Source organism: Pavona decussata, unplaced genomic scaffold, assembly GCF_977016875.1.
Source record: "Pavona decussata unplaced genomic scaffold, jaPavDecu1.1 SCAFFOLD_64, whole genome shotgun sequence".
NCBI classification, from domain to species: Eukaryota; Metazoa; Cnidaria; class Anthozoa; order Scleractinia; family Agariciidae; genus Pavona; species Pavona decussata.
Window position 1 is genome coordinate 6602142 of NW_028145484.1, and position 18970 is coordinate 6621111.

Consider the following 18970-nt stretch of genomic DNA (forward strand, 5'->3'; position numbering starts at 1 on the left):
GCTATCTCCCCCCCCCCCCCCCCCAAAAAAAAAAATGTGTTTAAATCGGCCAAATAAGAAAAAGTGTACTGAAAACTTTTGGATTTCATTTACGTACTCAAAAGTTAGAACCACCTTGCTCAGCACAATAAATTGCATTCATTACCACAAGAAAGTACTGCTCATACAGTAGCTTTCATGTGAATCATTACACTTAGGGATTTCATCCAAAGAGTCAAACTGGGTATCTGTATCAGATATTAGTACGTTTGACACCAAGAGTGAAAAGTTATTATTGTTATAAAGGTTTCACCATCTACTAGGTTAAAAAGAATAAATGCAAACAAGACAAATCGCTAAATTATCACTTTATCTCACTCTCACTAAAACGTACGTTCCTTTCACTGCAGTGTCCATAAAAATCTTGCAATCGCTTTCAAGATCACAAGACGCTATACGAAGTTCTACTCGAAAACCTCTCTTCTAACACTAAAACGACATGCACGAAGAAGCAGTTTCATTCTTGTTCATGTCTGTTGTGAAGTTGAATCCTCCATCTGATCCATGGACCTTTGGTTTTTGATGTGGTTAAAATTCTTTGCATCTCAATGCAACTTTCCTGCAATACATGGCTGGTCAATGCTGGGCATTTTCTTCCATCACGCAACTTCAATGGGAGTCAACGCTATCGAGCCGAGAGACCTGGGGTACCTGTATTGACATATAAAAAAAAACAACAACAACAACAACAACAAATCAAATATATACATCATTTAATAAACAAAAGTTAGTTAAAACTGATTCACATGGAAAACATAAAAGGTATTTGTTTAAACAGCCCCAAGCCTTACTCTAACCTTAACCCCAGATACGTAGTACCTGGATGTCTATTAGCTAGTAAGAATATAGGCTGCGTGGCAGACGCTGGAAAGAGACAGAAAGGAGGGGAATTCGGACGGCGCGCATGCGTGTGGGACTCGTGTGATTCCCATCAGCCTTTCACGTAGGCTAGTTGGATTAATTGTATCTAAGAAAAAATGGAGTCTGATTACTGTTAACACACCTGGCATTCTGTCGGGTCTTACGAAGTCTTGAGCAGTGGTTGACAAACGAGGAGCTGTCGAAACAACGTAACGTCAACAAATTAATGACTGATTCACGGACTGACAGACCGACCAACTGCCTACCCGTCTGTCGTCTGTCTAACCAGTGTAACCGGCTAAATTTCCGTCTGACTGACTGTCGGTGATTGACAGAGGCCATACCTGTCAGCCTAATCGGCTAAATGACTGTCCAAGTTTCACTGGCTGAGCGACTACCTGTCTGCCTTAAATGGCTGATGGCCTGTCTGACCAACAGAACTGATTGACTGCTTGGTTTGCTACTCGACTCACAAGACGAATCATGAATTTGACATAATATTATATTTGCCAGGATCGTAGAAAGAAATGTATTATAGGTATTCTAGAAGACAATCATTACGTGCTCCTTCCAAGGAACAAAACAACATTATCTGTTACCGAGTTCCTAAGACCTTCAACACTGGGAGAACATTTCGGACTAAAATAAAAAAAAATAACAGCAAAGTAAGGAGCACATACCTCCCGTGTAATGTTTGTGAAAGTAGTGGGAGCTCACAGACAAAGGCGCAATCCTCCTCGACATTTCAATAGTGCGCTGCTGAGCAGACGTGAATCTGAAAAGGAAAATTTCAACTATTACCGAAATTCTTACTTAATGCTACACTTCACAGTATAATGATTTTTGTTTTGTAATACTAATCTTTAAGTGATCTTCGAAATTGGAAATAAAGTCGACACCTTTGCGCTAAGTTCGGATAGTATAACCTCATTAATTGACCGAGTTGGTATAATCGCCATGCCGTCTAAAGAAAGTGGTGTTGCCGTTCCTTCTGAGAGGACCTGGTTTTGTTCCCCTTTCCGCACCTTGTTATTTATTTACTTATTTATTTATTTATTTATTTATTTATTTGTGGATCGCAAGAACAAGGACTTGTAAAGAAAGTGATTATAAGGCTTTACAGAAGTCTAAAGTGACAAAGCAGCCTTGACTGATACCACTGGCTTCGATTTTCCTTTGCTTTCACGCTCTGAATATAAACTAAATATAATTACCCAGTCTGTATGAACACAATAACAAGCTACCTTCTTTGCTCCGGTGGACAGAAGTCTGCCTTCATTACTGATGAACTCGAGGGTTTTGTTTCTCGACTGAGATGGAGATCGTTTGTCAAGTGCTTGGCAAATTCTTGATAGTCAATATACCCAGACTGATATTTATTGCACCTAACAAAAGGAAAGTGCGATACACAGTCAAAGAAAAGTCTGAGGCTAATGTGAACACTTTGTCTAAAATCTCTGGTCTGGCCAGTCAAAACAAACGAAATACTACGAAGAGCCGACCGAAAAAGAAGACAAGACATGCAATCAGCTCTAAGCTCGGAAAAAAACTTGTGCTTTTTTTTTTTACAATCACAGAAATAATTCCCTCATCTCGCGCTTGCTACTCGCGTGCAGAGATTTAGGCATAGCAATAGTTACTTATTAAATCGACTGTTAAACGAAAGGAGCTTAAAGTGGGAAACAATTTCGCTCTTAACAGGATATGAAAAATGCCAGCATCGCTCTCGGCCAATGAGACGCAGCTGCATTCGCAAGCTTAACACTTACATTTGAAAGAGTTTTTCAAACGTTTCCAGTTCCATGTTGATGCCAAGATTGGTGAGAACACTTTTCAGATCTTCTTTGGAAATTCTGCCACTTCTATATAAGAAACAAAAGTCACAATTTATTATAAAGAAGTTAATGAATGTCATTGGCCTCATTCAAACAATGAATAAACCACCTTTGGATAATTTTATTTAATTGCCCAATAAAAATTTTCCACGGACAGGTAAAATATTTATGCTTTAAACGTACACATTGTGTTTTCAATGTAAAACACGTTGTGCATCTCTAAAAGTAATAAACTCCTTACATTAATTGTCACTCTAACAGAATTAGAAACAAAATAAACAAAGAAAAAATGATAACTTGTGCACTTACAAACTAGTGTCAAACTCTAGAAAAGCTTTCCGTAAGCTGATATTCATAGGATCCTGTGGGTTAAAATACCTGTGAAAATGATGGAAATTACAATAAATTAATTGACATGAAAATAACTGGACGGTTTGTCAACCTCCTGATGTGCAAATATAACAAATAAATTTGCACAAATCATAAGGGTTTGCAGGTGAATTCAACAAGCATACAGTCGAACCTTCCGTAAGCGACCACCCATAATGTCAAGGATATGTGGTCGCTTACGGGAGGTGGTCGCTTACCAGAGGTTAGACCACAAAGGGGGGGGGGGGGGGGGGGACGTCTAAATTCCGGGTAATTTACATGATGGTAATTGCAGACACCTAACGGCTTTTGCCATTGCTTATCGAAACCCTAGCTAAATAGACTGCCTGATTTAGGACTAAACAGTAAACGGCATTTTTGCAATGTTACATTGCAAGCGTAACACATCAACAACTTTGGCGTTTGTTTGTGTGTTACATAATCCAGTTGACGTTCTTTATCGCCACAATTTTTCTGTTGAATAATACAAGGTTGAGAGAGTCATCACCGGTTTTGCATGTACATGCATGCTATTTACCAGATGAGAGAGTTTTTTTTCCTATAAGGGATTCAACCTGATTAAAGTTTATTTCAGTGTACCATAGTGCATGTATATGTTATCATTTGTTTCAATGTCGGGAGACACTTCCGGTAGCTCCGGCTGTGGGATTTTTAGTAATACGGCATCCGCTGTAATGATGGAGGCCAATATGTTACAGTCAATTTCTGCCCGTGAAAGAAACAGCAGATTGTGCCGTGTCAAGTGGTCGCCTTCGGGAGGTTAAAAACAATAGAAAATTTTAAACAATCATCTCTAAGAGTGGTCGCTTAAGGGAGGTGGTCGCTTACGAGAGGTGGTCGCCTACGAGAGGTTCCATCTATAGTGATTTGACATGAAAATTTTTGGTATTTTGGAAAAGTGGTCGCTCATGAGAGGTGGTCGCTTACGAGAGGTGGTCGCAAAAAGAGGTTCGACTGTATTTTTAAGAGTCCGAAATAAAGGGGAAAAGAGAAATAGAAAAGCGTTCACTTGCCTTTGTTTTTTTATTCTTGGTTATAGGTTGTGCATTATAAAATGTAAACTCGTACGAGTGACTCTAAAATGACCTGATACATTAACACATGCACAAGAAACAAAAAATCCCTCACAAACTCTGAACATTTATGCTATAGCACAGAGACCTGCAGGGCCAACTATCGTATTACAACTTACCTTTGTTGGCTCAACTGCTGTAGCTGATTCTTAATCATTGCAACTTCATCAAACGGACAGGAAGTAGTCACACTATGCCTACCTTGTTCAGCTGATTCACTGAAAAAATAAGCAGTTTATTATGTATAAATTAAACATCCCTGCACATTGGATCTTTCAGGTAAGTCTCCAAATTCAAACTGTTTATGGGTGAAGCCTAAACACTTAGCTGTCAACTAACCTTGGATAAACATGTGAGTACTTCTTCTGTGCAGCGCCTTCACTCTTACCAGCAGCAGGGAGTGATGGATTGAGACGAATGGGAGGCAAGAACTGGTCATGCTGATAAAAAAGAATGATTTAAAATTAATCATAAGAAAATATCACAAAGACGTGTAGCTGCATCATCACCATCATCATCATCATCAGTACAGCTGTGATCATTATCATTATCACCATAAGTCACAAAACATCAGAAGGAATACTTTAGCAACAAAAGACTACCAACCTGTTCAGTACAATTGCGCTCGCTGTCTGAACCAAACTGAAAATGTGTGCTTTTATTGTCTTGTATCCGCCCATCACAATCAGCTTTTTTGGCTTTATACTGCAGTGATGGATCACTTGTCATTACCTCATCCATTGGAATAAATTCTTCCTGTACAAAAGACAACAAACAACATAATTTATTATGATTAATCCTTTTATTACTAAAAACTCCACAATTCTTGTATTATGTAAGAGATCAAATCCCTTCTTAGTGATCATTTTGTAAGCTGCTTACAAATGAGGGCCATCCAATCCTTCAAGGTATCATAACTGAGCCTGGGTTGTTGAAAACAAGACACAAATGGTGAAATTTTTTAAAAAATTGCTACAAAAATTGTAATTTTTGCATAATGGCTGGTTTACCAGTGGTTAAAATTTATCTGTTTCTACTTTTTTTTCACCTAAAACCTGCACCTCAGCTAACATAAGTTAACCAAGGACGTCTTTCCATATATTTTGGGTGGTTCATGCTTACAAAAGTTTCAACTGCTCACAGATTTCTTCCAACCTTAGTTTCAGAAGGCTTGGGCCAGACTGGCATTCTGAGCAGGGCTCCATCACTGTCCAAATATCGATATTTACTTCTTGGGGATTTCTGCGGGCTCAAGTATTGACTGCTGTTTAATGGATGTAGGTAGTCAGCACCTGTCACTGAAGAAACACACTGTTACATCAGACAGTCACATCTGTGATGTCACACTGTCACATCACACAGCCATGTCACACACTTCCATGGTTCACAATGTTACCTCACACACTGTTACATCAGACAGTCACATCACAGACTGTAACGTCACACTGTCACATCACACAGCCATGTCACACACTTCCATGGTTCACTATGTTACCTCACACACTGTTACATCAGACAGTCACATCACAGACTGTAACGTCACACTGTCACATCACACAGCCATGTCACACACTTCCATGGTTCACTATGTTACCTCACACACTGTTACATCAGACAGTCACATCACAGACTGTAACGTCACACTGTCACATCACACAGCCATGTCACACACTTCCATGGTTCACAATGTTACCTCACACACTGTTACATCAGACAGTCACATCACAGACTGTAACATCACACTGTCACATCACACAGCCATGTCACACACTTCCATGGTTCACTATGTTACCTCACACACTGTTACATCAGACAGTCACATCACAGACTGTAACGTCACGGCGCTGTCACATCACACAGCCATGTCACACACTTCCATGGTTCACAATGTTACCTCACACACTGTTACATCAGACAGTCACATCTGTAATGTCACACTGTTACATCACACAGCCATGTCACACACGTCCATGGTTCACAATGTCATCTCACACACTGTCATGTTAGACACACAGATCTGTATTGATTTCACATACAGCTGGATAAGTGAAAACTGGCCACATGTATTCTGTATGAGACAGACATGACAGATGGAAGTTCGCATATAATTAGTGCTTACTGAATAGAAATGGTACAAAAAAGTGAAAGAAAAAAAAACAGCAACCTCACACCAACATCTGACTAGGAACACAGCTCACTTTCACAACATTGTAAGCTTCAAATCATTGACTTACTTGATGCTTGCCTGTCTCCAGCATGACGTCTTGCATCACAGGTTAACACAACAGCCACAGTATTATGACGTTCCTACATGTATAGAGATAATCATTAAAAACATCCACAGATCCGAGAGTTCCCAATTACACTTTTGGAAATTACATTTTTGCACAAAAATTTTGGAAAACTAAGTTTAAAGTTTTCAAAGCAATTCTCCCTACCTTGATTAATTACTCACTGTTGGGGGTGGGGGGGGGGGGGGGGGATACTAGTACTTGGGTTCAGTTTTGCTGGGTATGTGCCGCTCGCCTCTCAGAGCCCCTGCCCCATTGTAGTCTATTTTGTGGCCAGTTATAGACCCCATCTTAGTCTCTTTTTGGGAAAACGTAATTTTCGCGATCCCAACTAAGTCACTTTCTATTTATGCATCTACTTTCAAGAAAGGAATGTAATGCGAGGTGATTGTTACATTTAATAAACAACTTTCTGACCATTTTGAATCCCTACTTAATAGAATTTTCTTACCCCAAAAATCCGAAAATGTGCGACCCTATTCTAGTAACACTATTGAAAATGCAACCCCATTCTAGTCAATCCAGTCATAAAAATGCGACCCCATCCAGCGGCACATCCTCATTAGCCTCTTATAAGGAAGTAACCCCCCACCCAGGGAGTAAGAGCTGGGCACCATGCAGATAAGCCATCTGTGAACACAAACTTTCACCTGGCTACCTTCAACATTTTCTTTGACATTTTTTTACAAAGGACTTATATCCAAGTTTTCCAGGTGCACTAACCTCTTACCAAACTGTTCAAAATCTAAATGAAACCCTTCATTGGTCAACAAACACCAGACCAGGGGAAAGGGGAAGGTTGTCGCAGTGACTTACAACACTGACTGTAGATGTAGAAAAATAGATTTCACATACCCGATTTAATGTTGTTTCAGTAGTTCTTCTCTAAAATTAAAAAAAAAAAGTAAAAAAACTGTTTATCAATTGAGAATGTCAGACTAGTGCTCGCAAGTTTTTAATGGTTGATATGCATTTCACTGATTGAATATGAAGACATATTTAGATAATTATTATCATTATCATCATCATTATCATCATCGTCACAATCTGTCTAACAAAGAGGAAAGCAGCATTGATATAGCAACTACTGTAAGCACAAATTCTTACACAATGGATATTAAGGCCCCCACTAAGGGAAGATTGTTCTCCTGCAACAAATATGGCAATCACAAAAACATTATATGGGTGGCAAATAGGGGTATGGCACATCATAATTTGAACCAGCCTTTTATATAATATTTGTTAAAGGGAATGCATCTGAACCTCTCAAAAATTTTACAAATGCTACAATGAATTAAATGCTATCTAACAATTCAATCTATGATGTATGATATTTACCTGACCAATTTCCTGGACTCGAGTCTTATGATCCACAAAATCCGCTGTGTTTGTTGAGCGCAAGGGCAAGCAGTCTTCAAGATTTGGAAGAACCTATAGTAGTCAGATTCAACTAATTAATATTAAATTAGACATTGCAAAATTAATAATTACACAAAAATACAGAAAAATGGGAAGCAATATTTTATTATTAATATGAAATTCTTTAACGATATTAAATTTGTAAATTTTTCTTAAATGCATTTGGAAACTGTATCAGGTTGTTAGTTGTCATTAATCAATTTAAAGGTCCACCAACCTTGTAAAGCAAAAAACACAAAAAAGATGAAAGTATTGTGCATGGCAATAAATTTCATTTCAGTACAGGTGGTGAGTTAAAAGCTGGAATCATTATAAAAACATTGGGAGTGAAAAATAAGACAACTATCCATCTTATGGAGGCAAAATCTCCACATCAAAAGTTACCTTAGATGAGATTGGAGGTGGAGCTGGCAATGGTTTGGACAAGCACTCATGCTTACCAAGCATGAAATCTGTAGGGAAAAGAAAATAGCATAAAAACAAAGAGAAAATAAAACTAGGCCGTGAAGGGTCAACTAGTCAGATGACTAACCAAGTCATCAGAATGAATCAAAGCACCAGATTCGAAGGACGCATGTTCATCATGATAAAATAATCAGTTTCAAGCCATTTATTTTACCTTTGAAATACAATGAGCTTCTTTCATCTGTGTTGGTTCCTAGCTGCAACAAGCAGAAAGAAAGATCTAAAAACAATTTTACCTTTAACATCACTAAGAGGACTGTATGTTTTACTATGATAAATCATCATTTAGTATATTACTTACTTACTTAGCAAGTTGAAACATCTGCATCACTTATACAGCAATAATACTTACCACAAAGTGGGTGCTGCGCTGATAGTAGGGATGGTTGGGATTATCTGCAAATTGGATACAAAACAAAAAATATAACATACCAAAGATCTGACGTAAAAATTTGCAAGAATTAAAAGAAGTGCTTAAAAAGTTTGATCAATAGTCCATTGCTTAAAAATCCCATAAATAACAAATAAAATGATTGTGTTTCTTTTCAAGGAACAGTCTAATCATGAGTCTTTATACTTTGTTGGTAACTAATTTTGTAACAGGCTTTATTGTATAACGAGGATAGCCAAGAAAGTGCTTCACAATATTCTACAAAGCACGACAAAAACTACCTTTAGGAGCAACAGAAGGTTGTTCTGTTTCTTTTTCTGAATCAACATTCTCTCTTTCTTGCTCCATTTTGCCACTGCATTCATCAGCATCAGCAGTAAATGGTTTAATGTGGAAGTCACTGCGTGTAACTGAATGCTGTACAAGGTGTGGCTTTGCTACATTCCAGTCTCCTTTCCTAAACACACTTGATTTATGAGTCTCTACTGCTGCCTTGGAACCCAAGTTAATAGAACCAGGTTTTTCTGGAGACCATCCTAACTTGTCCTTGTAAGAAGACATTGTTTCAGTGCCATATCTGTAACATCAATGGATTTAAATAAAATTTATAACTTTAATATATAATTTAGTCCTGAAGCAGATATCAATGAAAATTACTGACACAGATAGATAGCAGTTAGATAGATAGCAGTTTATTGTGAAAATACGCTTAGCTTTTGTGAGACCAGCAAGCTAGGCTCACCAGCTAGTTTACAGGTATTTCACACTAAAAGATTAAAATAACTAACACAAATTACACAGTGAAAAGTACAGCTGGGCAAAAAGCATTAAAAAGTGTAATTTCTATGTAGTGTCATCAGTCATATTTTGCACACTGTTGATCTGGATTTCCATTATTGTGGTGCCACATAAGTGCAGTCTGCATATGTTGTGTATATTATTCTAAAATATACTTTACTATCACCTGTATCATTGCAGATCCAAGTGATTTATTTCCCTAATTCTCTTTTATCAATACCCTGTATCCTCATAACATGTTGCCCAAACATCCCATATATATTCTGCCCCCCCCCCCCCAAAAAAAAGAGAAGGAACCTCAGTGTTTGCTGTTCTAAAACCAACAACATTACTCAAAGCACTCCATTCATTCAGTGTTTATTTAGCTCTTTTAGTCTTTCTTAGGTGTTAATGACATTTGTTAGCTGAAAACAATGATCCAACGCGCACATGCCCTATCTCCTACAACTACTGAAGCTTTCAATGAAGAATGCGATAAATCATGCCATCTTTGTTCGTCTTCAATATCCTGTTGCCTACATAAGGTCTGCCATTGGCAGTTTTGTAAGTGATATTTCGTCAGGTGTTGAGGATCAACAAGTGAAAGACAGCCGTGTTGTAAGAGTCAGTCTCCCTGTCAAACATTAAACATCAGCTAATGCGGTCAGAAGGCAAATGCACGATCTCAGTCATAACATCGGCATTACCATGCAACCGATCTTCGTCAGCAAGAAATTGTAACAAGATATAGCCAAAAGAAGTATTAAGCCGCCAATCGTTAATGAGCAATGCGTGGTTTATTTATTTTCATGTGATCTGCGTGATACAGATTATGTTGGCTATACTGCCTGACATCTTCTCCAGCACACTGTTGAACACTAGAACTCAGCGATTGGTAAACACCTTTTGGAGGCCCATGGGAACTCATGCCATCTAAATGAAAAACAGTTTTGGATCTTACGCAAATGCGGTACAAAGTTTGAATACCTGTGTACAAGATGCTTTTTATTAAAGAAGACAATCCATGCCTCAACACACAGACCGATTCCATCCGTGTAAAACTCTCAAATTTAAGAGCATTCTTTAGTTAACACTTTTATTTATTTTTAATTAGGTATTGTATTTTTTAGTATTTGTACACATTCATATCAGCACTAATTTGACTTGAAAATTTCATTTAGTTCAACATCGAAACATTGTCGGTTTTTAATGTTTTTAACTTTCAAAATGTTTTTGACAAGAAGTATTTTATCGCAGTATAATTTTATAGTTAAAGGACATTTGTGTCTGCAGATTGTAACAATTTTTAATTGCTTTTAGAATAATAGACATGGAAGTCTTTGTGTATACCACAACTGACTGTCACAGTGATCCCAGATATGAAACCAATGCAAGCAAAACCATGTCAAATCAATTTAAATAAACTTAAACAAAGAACTTTAGTTAATAAAATTAATACAAACAAGAAAAAATTAAAACTATAGCCAAAGATATTAAATAAATAAAATATTAAGTATTTATTTACATATTGGCATCAGTCCCAAGCTGAAAATGTGTTGTATTCAAATCATCAGTGTGCTGCTGGCATTCAGCTCTGTTCTTTGCACTTGATGCTTGTGATCCTTGGTCTTTCTGCAAAGTGTAATAAATTATTATAACAAATCATGTAAAATAGTAAATCAACTATCAAATTGAGTGTATGAATAGCATGTTACTAATTTAAAAACACTGTTCAGGGAGTATCAATAAGTTTTAAACTATAATTGTTGCAATGTTCTACCCCACCCCCCTGTTCTTGTTGTCAGTAAAATATAAAAGATTACACCTGTACACTGGTGAGGGCTGATTCCCATTTCAATTTTACCCTTTACCTTAAAAAGCTCATTAATAAAATTGTTCATAATTGTGGTGATATCATACAATTTAGGATTCCTGCATATATCTCCCATCAGCAGCTGGATTGTCTGATGTGATAGAAGTAACCATGTCATTTATATTTATTAAATATACTTGAATTTCCCATTTCTCTGGTGAACTCCAAATGAACGCAGTTCTTGTGTGGGAATTTCCTCCACTTCAGCTATAGTGTCCTCTACAATCACCTCACACAAATTTTCCCCATTACATCCCCTTTGAGTCTTTCTCCATTTTGAAAGCATACAATGCAAACTTTTCGTTTTGTCAGGTAGCATACAATTACATTGGCTTATGTGCAACTAAAACTTTCAGTCAGTGGAGAAACTGGAAATAAATTACATTTGTAAGACAACAAAGTAAACAGGGAGCGAGGGAGGGGAGGGTCACAGCAGCTGGTATTCTTGTTGATTTCTGTACAGGGTCGTGAACATTAGAATGTATCTACTAAACAGAGTGGAAGGGCCACCACCCTTTTGAAAACATTATAAGAAATTCGCCAGCACACTCCTATAACATAACAATAATAAAACGTTTCAAATATCAATCATTCAATTACATGTAACTGATATTGATTGTTATTAACTGATATTATCAGTGATAACCAGTTTCATAGATTGGTCAAGCTGGGTAAATTTACCTTTGCAAATGAGTTGACATAAATTGATCCAGATTTGCCAAATGACTTATCAGACATGTACTTGGGAGCAAAATCCTGTAAAATAATTAAGTAGATAACTATAAAATCATCAGTCAAATTACAAATGAAAAATTAAGTAGCCTTCTGTCCTTGCTTTCATACCCTTTTAGGACTTAAACAAGATGCCTGCTATACTGGCATTACGCGTGATGCTGGGGCTGATTCATTTATTCCAACTGTATGCTTCGCCGATTGATAAAACTATCCTTGCTAATGGAATAGTTTGAGTCACGACGATTGCGTTACGTTGTTTCCCTTGCGTTACGCTACTCCGGGTTTCAAGGGAAATTGCAGGAATTCCATTGCGATAACATAAGCTTCTCAATGACCTCTTTTCAGTCTCGCGTCGTGGTCTAAGACTGTCAAACAAAGCACGATTCCTTCGCCAGGAATTTACCAATTTCCACCGTTTTAAATGTCGAATGCTTCTTAGAAGTTATTCTTTCGATTTGCCGCTTCAAAATGGTGAAATTTCCGTTTGAAAACCGCACACTTGAGTCCAGAACATGTTAACAATATGGCGCCAAATTTAATCTGTTTTTTATAAATAGATCAAATGATGCGTTGACGTCACACAGGTAGGGGTGAGTGGGTCCCCTCCCTCGCGATGTAAGCGACAAGAATGGATTTTGATTGGGCTGCTTCTGTTGAAGACAATCAGAACAATACACCCCGAGTAGGAGAGGAGTGAGTTTAATGAATAAATTAATGTACCGATTTGTAGCTACGAGGAAGAAAAAAAAAAAAGAAAAAAAAAAAAAAAGAAATCGACCCATTTTTAGACACGGTATGCCCCTTCAGGGCATCCCGCGTAATTACTGGTAAATTGAAAAAAGTTAACTTACAGCAATGCTTGTTGATTGGCTTGGAGCTGCTTTTTCAGGGGCTCCCTGGAGCTTGTTATCAAAGTCCTTAGCTGTAGTTGCCAGTAAGGGCCCCTCTTCTGATCCCAGCACAAAATTGGCAATATTTGTCTGCAAATTATTAATGATCAAGCACAATAAAATATTGATAATACTGATCATAAATAATAAGCCAGTACAGTACAAAGAAGATATGGAATTTCTCCTTCTACAACCAATAGCCCTTGAATGTGTAACCTGGACAAAAATGTTCCTGTGAGCTACACAACGCTTATATATTTAGTCCACTGTATTTCACATATACACATTACTGGCAGCAAAGTGGTGGAAACTTGATTAACTAAGAAGGGAACATAACATGGAACATAGTAGTGGGAACTGGGACAGAAGAAAATATAACCTGGGAAACAAAGTGAAGGGAACTGGGATAGAAGGGAACATAACCTGGAAACAAAGTGGTGGCAACTGGGATAGAAGGGAACATAACCTGGAAACAAAGTGGTGGGAACTGGATTTCAAGGAAGGGAATGCAACACGGGTTCAACAAAGTGGCGGGAACCAGAAAGAAAGAAGGAAACGTAAAAATGGGGTAAGAGTGGTAGGAACTTGGATATAAGGGAGCTGGAACATGAGGAAAAGAGGTGGGACTTAAAAGGAAGAAGGGATTGTAAAATGGGAAAAAAGTGGTGGGAACCGAAAAGGAAGAAGGAAACATAAAATAGGAAAAAAGTGGAGGGGACTGGGATAGAAGGGTACTGGAACATGAAGAAAAGTTGTAAATGGTTTGAACCCAGGAGTCATGTCATAAGTACGTAAATTATGATCATCCGGGTGAGTGTAGTCCTGAGAAGGACTGTTTGTGGTGACTTTGACCGACGTTTCGACAACCTGAGTGGAAGTCATCTTCAGAGTCAAGTAAATTGTGGAACGTCAGTAGGTGGTATATACGTCTCTGGTTGTTAACCTGATTGGTCAACGAAGTCCAGATGTTATTGGTTGTTTGTCAGTAAGCCGTGAGGTAATTGGCTGTGAAGACTGTAAAAAGTGATTGGTGCGTTTCGATCAGTCTTCTGTTAGATATTGTACAATATCCGTGTAGCTCACAAACCTATAACCACTTTACGACAACTACCGACGAAGGTAAAGGACAAAGACGAACCGAACCGCAGACAAGGAGCAGTTTACAAGATCAAATGCTGCAACTGCCAGGCCACTTATATTGGTGAGACCGGCAGAAATTTAAACGTACGACTTACTGAACACAAACGAGCAACTAGAAATGGTGATATCAACAATCACATTGCTGAGCACCATTTACAAACGAGCCACAGAATCGACTGGGACTCTGCCAAGTGCATTACCTACAGACCAGAGTACAAATTACTATCAACGACTCACTCTGGAAAGCTGGTTTACTAACTTAGAACAAACGCCACTCAACCGCTGCCTACAACTACCTGCACCATACAAACGACTTATTGACAACAACAACGAAACAGACAAACAATAGACATTTTACTAACAATAGACCCGCGGACCTTTTTGACCAGCAAAAGACGGATCGAAACCCACCAATCACTTTTTACAGTCTTCACAGCCAATTACATCACGGCTTACTGACAAACGACCAATAACATCTGGACTTCGTTGACCAATCAGGTTAACAACCAGAGACGTATATACCACCTACTGACGTTCCACAATTTACTTGACTCTGAAGATGACTTCTGCTCAGGTTGTCGAAACGTCAAAGTCACCACAAACAGTCCTTCTCAGGACTACACTCACCCGGATGATCATAATTTACGTACTTATGAAGAAAAGTGGTGGGAACTGGAAAAAAAGAAGAGATTGTAAAATGGGAATAAAGTGGTGGGAGCTTGAAAGGAAGAAGGGAACATATAGAAGGTTAAATCATGATTAAATCATGATTAAATCATTTGCCTTTTCTAAACAAAATTGTTGCAAGAAATGTAGTTTTAGTAGCATATTTATTTGATTGCAATATTTAAAGGTGCATGATGTCAGTTTGCTTGTTTGATAAACCTAGTTTCTATTAACCAGGTTATGTCCCACAGAGATATTGTTTCCGAACTTGTAGGTTTTTGTTTATGCTTTTGACCAGCAATTTGTGTCTCCATACTGGCCATAAGGACGTTTGCACAACTAACAGCCATTTTGATGCCAGTGGTCCATTTGATGACTATTTGAAGGTCAGAACTGTGTCCCAGGCCAGGATCAGGGGAGTTTGTCAATAACATTTGAATGAGGTTCCATCAAATCCCCACCATGTCCCAGGGATGGGGGGGTGGGGGAGGGTAATAGGCACCGCAGTTACATGAAAATCAGCACACATGCAAACACGAGAATGAGAATTGCAATTCGGTACAGCCACACCGTTTTGAAAGTTGTAGTAGAATGACTTTACCAAGAGTAGGGCCGGGCCTAGTTATCAAGCAAACTTACCCGCACATCTCTAACACGCTGGGCACTTTCATCTGAGCCAGGTTTCTAGGTTAACGGATAGAAACAGAACAAATCAGTGACTCAAGTACCGCAAGAACTTGACGGAAAAGCAAATTCAATGTTATATTAAAGACACTCAACAAATAATGACCCAATTGCAGTAGTTCGAAGACACATTTACTTTGCTTGTACTGGGATTACCTCTCGCTGAGAGAATACGTGCATGGGACGCTAAACATTATGCATGCGCGAGGAACAACTTGATAGAAGAAACAACCGGTTACGCACATGTCACAGTCCTAATTTAATATTAAATGAAGCTGAACTAAAGCGGGGAGGGGTTTTATCACAAAAGAGAGGCAGTAAACAATTTTTCGACTCTTAAGATACTTGACCTGTGGCGACCTGTAGCGCTTTTGATAATTGCGATTTTATCGGTCAACAAAGTCAATAAGTACTCGCTTTGAATTCTAACTCTTTAGAAAAAAATTGGAATAACACGCGGTTTTTTATCTGTAATGTGCTATTTTCCCTTCGAGAAAAGACCGAAATAGATAGCACCTACCTTAAAAGAGGTGGCAAAGGACGTTGTCCACGGATTCCGCTGCAGATTTTCATGCCACTCGCCCTTTCGTAATACATGATCGCGCAAAAGAATGTCTTTGATTTCCGTGTTCGCGCTGATACGGGAAGGGCCGTATAACTCTTTGTGTAAACTTTTTGAAAACATCATCCACAATCAAATCGATTTCTAATTGCCTAGTTTCTACGCACTGTAAAAATATTTACTTCCACAGTCCACAAAACAAATAGCACCTACTGTGCGGGAATGTAACCAATTAGCGATGACGGTTGCTATGCAACAACAAAAACAGCAGGGGAGGGGAGGGTTAAAATTGCATAATGTCTCAAGTTGATAGAAGAAAGATAAATAATAAGAAAAATGAAAAAAAAAAAAAAATAAAACAATAATAATAATAATAATAATTTTAATAAAACTTTATTAAGAAGGCTCATGAAGGTTTTTTCATTATTGAGTTGTTTGTGAAGTGATGAATGGCCAATCTCTAAACATGTACATCTTTGCAACTATGTTTGTTAGCCTAACGATTTCTAAGATTATGGCATGGCAACAGGTCAGGTTACTGCCATATATTTTCCACTTCCAGTGTTAAACTACATATGCCACTTTTGATGGAAAAAATGATTCATTCAGTTGACATATGCACCTTAGTTATGGTGTGGGTGGCTTACATGTGCATAGCAAAAAAACCTTTCAAGCCAGTCCTTAAGGCGGGGGTAAACCTTAAAGCCGTTTTCATGCCGATTAAAATCGGTTTCATGGAAATATCTCGTTCACGCTTCAAGCAATCCAAAATCTCTCTGCTTAAAACGGAAACCAATGTTATTGGGTGTTTTGTGAATTTTTAGGTGAATTTTGGGTATATTTGGGAGGAGATAGTTTTTCTTGAAGGATTGGTAAAATTAAGAGAAATAAGAAATATTGAAGATTTAGTGAGGTTTTAAAATTAGAATTTGTAGTTAATAATTAATAGACGGATACCCAGTTAGTCCACTAGCAACCTGGGGTGCTCTTGCGTGGTTATCGACTGTCTGTTGGTGTTTTAAAAATCATTTTCTTTCTTTTATCTCTTCTTCAAACCTCTAAAAATCCCATTCAAATTCACGTTTACCCCCACCTTAAAGGAAGACAAGAACATAGCTTTCTTAACATTTAAATCGAATTTATAGTGCCAGATACATCCATTTGAAGTAGTTACAAGTGAAAACGCGCCTTTTAACATGTTAATATAACAATAAAAAAAATGAAAAATAATTTGAGCAAAATGCTCCCCCGTCTCTGCTCCCCCCTACCCCCTCATTGGGGTAGAGTTACTGGGCGCAGAGTCTCTGCAGAGTCCCACCCTCACCGGTCCACCCGCCGAGGGAGCTCCAATAGCCTGATGATGCTGAAAACATTATATAAGACGCGACAGCGTCTTTCCCTCCCATGTGGGACACATTTTCCTAGACGTGCACGAGGCATGGCCTCGTTTTGGTGCGAAGCTTATTTTCGTCCTATAACGTCATAGAATTACTGTTTTCGTTCACAACTCTGATAGAAGTCCTGAACTCGTGGATTTCTTGACATCTTTTAGGTTGATGTCGATTACATCAAAGAATTTCTTGAAAATGTTCGTCTTAAGGCGGGGGTAAACCTTAAAGCCGTTTTCATGCCGATTAAAATCGGTTTCATGGAAATATCTCGTTCACGCTTCAAGCAATCCAAAATCTCTCTGCTTAAAACGGAAACCAATGTTATTGGGTGTTTTGTGAATTTTTAGGTGAATTTTGGGTATATTTGGGAGGAGATAGTTTTTCTTGAAGGATTGGTAAAATTAAGAGAAATAAGAAATATTGAAGATTTAGTGAGGTTTTAAAATTAGAATTTGTAGTTAATAATTAATAGACGGATACCCAGTTAGTCCACTAGCAACCTGGGGTGCTCTTGCGTGGTTATCGACTGTCTGTTGGTGTTTTAAAAATCATTTTCTTTCTTTTATCTCTTCTTTAAACCTCTAAAAATCCCATTCAAATTCACGTTTACCCCCACCTTAATCACAGCTCCTGAAAATGCTTTTCAGTAATAAATTACATATATCATACATAAAAAAGTTCTCCGTACTTAACTGTTGAAGAAAATTCCACTAACAACCCTCTCTTGTAATTAACGGAAGCCTTAAAATAATTAATTTTATCAATAGCCAAGCTGTCTGTTAGCTCTTTCCATGCATTTACTTCACTGACTAAAATAGAAATTATACTGAAGAGTGGCGGATCAGTATGGAGTGAAATATCTAACATGTTGTTATGTCTTGATTTATGAGCATGGACCTGACATCTTGAGGTAAATCTGCTGCATAGATATTAAGGTATCAAACCTACATCCCTAATTCTCAACATGTGGTTTACTGTCCAGCAGTATAGTCACTGCAGCTACTGCAAGACTGGTGTAAAATGATCACATATTTTGTACTAATGTAATGCAACTGAATGCTGGAACACATACAGGGTTGTTCATACACTATGGGTATGTTATGGTATGTGTAGCTCCAACAGGTAAGGTAAAAAAGTTGGTATGAAGGTCTGAAAATGTTACCAGCCGAACTGGTGACCATAGAGACCAGTCTTAATGAGATGCAGATCAGAGCCTGCTGCATTTTGTGCAAATGATTGGAATGGCTGGTGGGCTGGAAAACGTGCAGGAATAACTGTTTGTCAAGTTCTTTCGAATCCTGCTCTGTGGAGCAAAACTTGTCCATCTATCACAGTAAGGAACAACATGCAATGTTGCCAAGACTGATTATTATGTGCAGTGTACGACATATGGATGCATTTAAAATTAGCCACATAGGCCGCAAAGCATAACTTATGTTGCTTATTATGATGATTATTATCATTATTACCTGACGAACTTGACTTACC

The 18970-nt window shown here is 38.1% G+C and overlaps 1 protein-coding gene across 1 annotated transcript; it reads right to left on the bottom strand.

Annotated features, from left to right (window-relative positions):
- Nucleotides 1–332: 332 nt before the first annotated feature.
- On the bottom strand, nucleotides 333–18961 carry LOC146478801 (uncharacterized). The gene is made up of 23 exons (XM_085112430.1): nucleotides 18099–18961; nucleotides 16050–16771; nucleotides 15485–15529; nucleotides 13001–13129; nucleotides 12096–12170; nucleotides 11067–11173; nucleotides 9046–9341; nucleotides 8726–8769; nucleotides 8528–8570; nucleotides 8293–8360; nucleotides 7828–7920; nucleotides 7345–7374; nucleotides 6433–6505; nucleotides 5354–5496; nucleotides 4805–4954; nucleotides 4538–4638; nucleotides 4318–4416; nucleotides 3045–3113; nucleotides 2670–2762; nucleotides 2145–2285; nucleotides 1581–1675; nucleotides 1043–1096; nucleotides 333–690 (listed from the first exon to the last, which is right to left on the bottom strand). The coding sequence occupies exons 2-23, from the start codon at nucleotides 16215–16217 to the stop codon at nucleotides 665–667; spliced, it is 2142 nt and encodes a 713-aa protein (XP_084968556.1). The 5' UTR covers nucleotides 16218–16771; nucleotides 18099–18961; the 3' UTR covers nucleotides 333–664.
- Between the last annotated feature and the right edge of the window lie 9 nt (nucleotides 18962–18970).

Bases quoted from the DNA above. Each gene is read 5' to 3' on its own strand.
- LOC146478801 (XM_085112430.1), bottom strand. From the start codon at position 16,217: ATGATGTTTTCAAAAAGTTTACACAAAGAGTTATACGGCCCTTCCCGT. The intron at 9,342-11,066 runs GTAAATAAATAC...TTGATGTTACAG, and splicing joins CTTGGGACTGATGCCAATAT to ATATGGCACTGAAACAATGT. The intron at 7,375-7,827 runs GTAAATATCATA...TTTTAATTTTAG, and splicing joins GAGTCCAGGAAATTGGTCAG to AGAAGAACTACTGAAACAAC.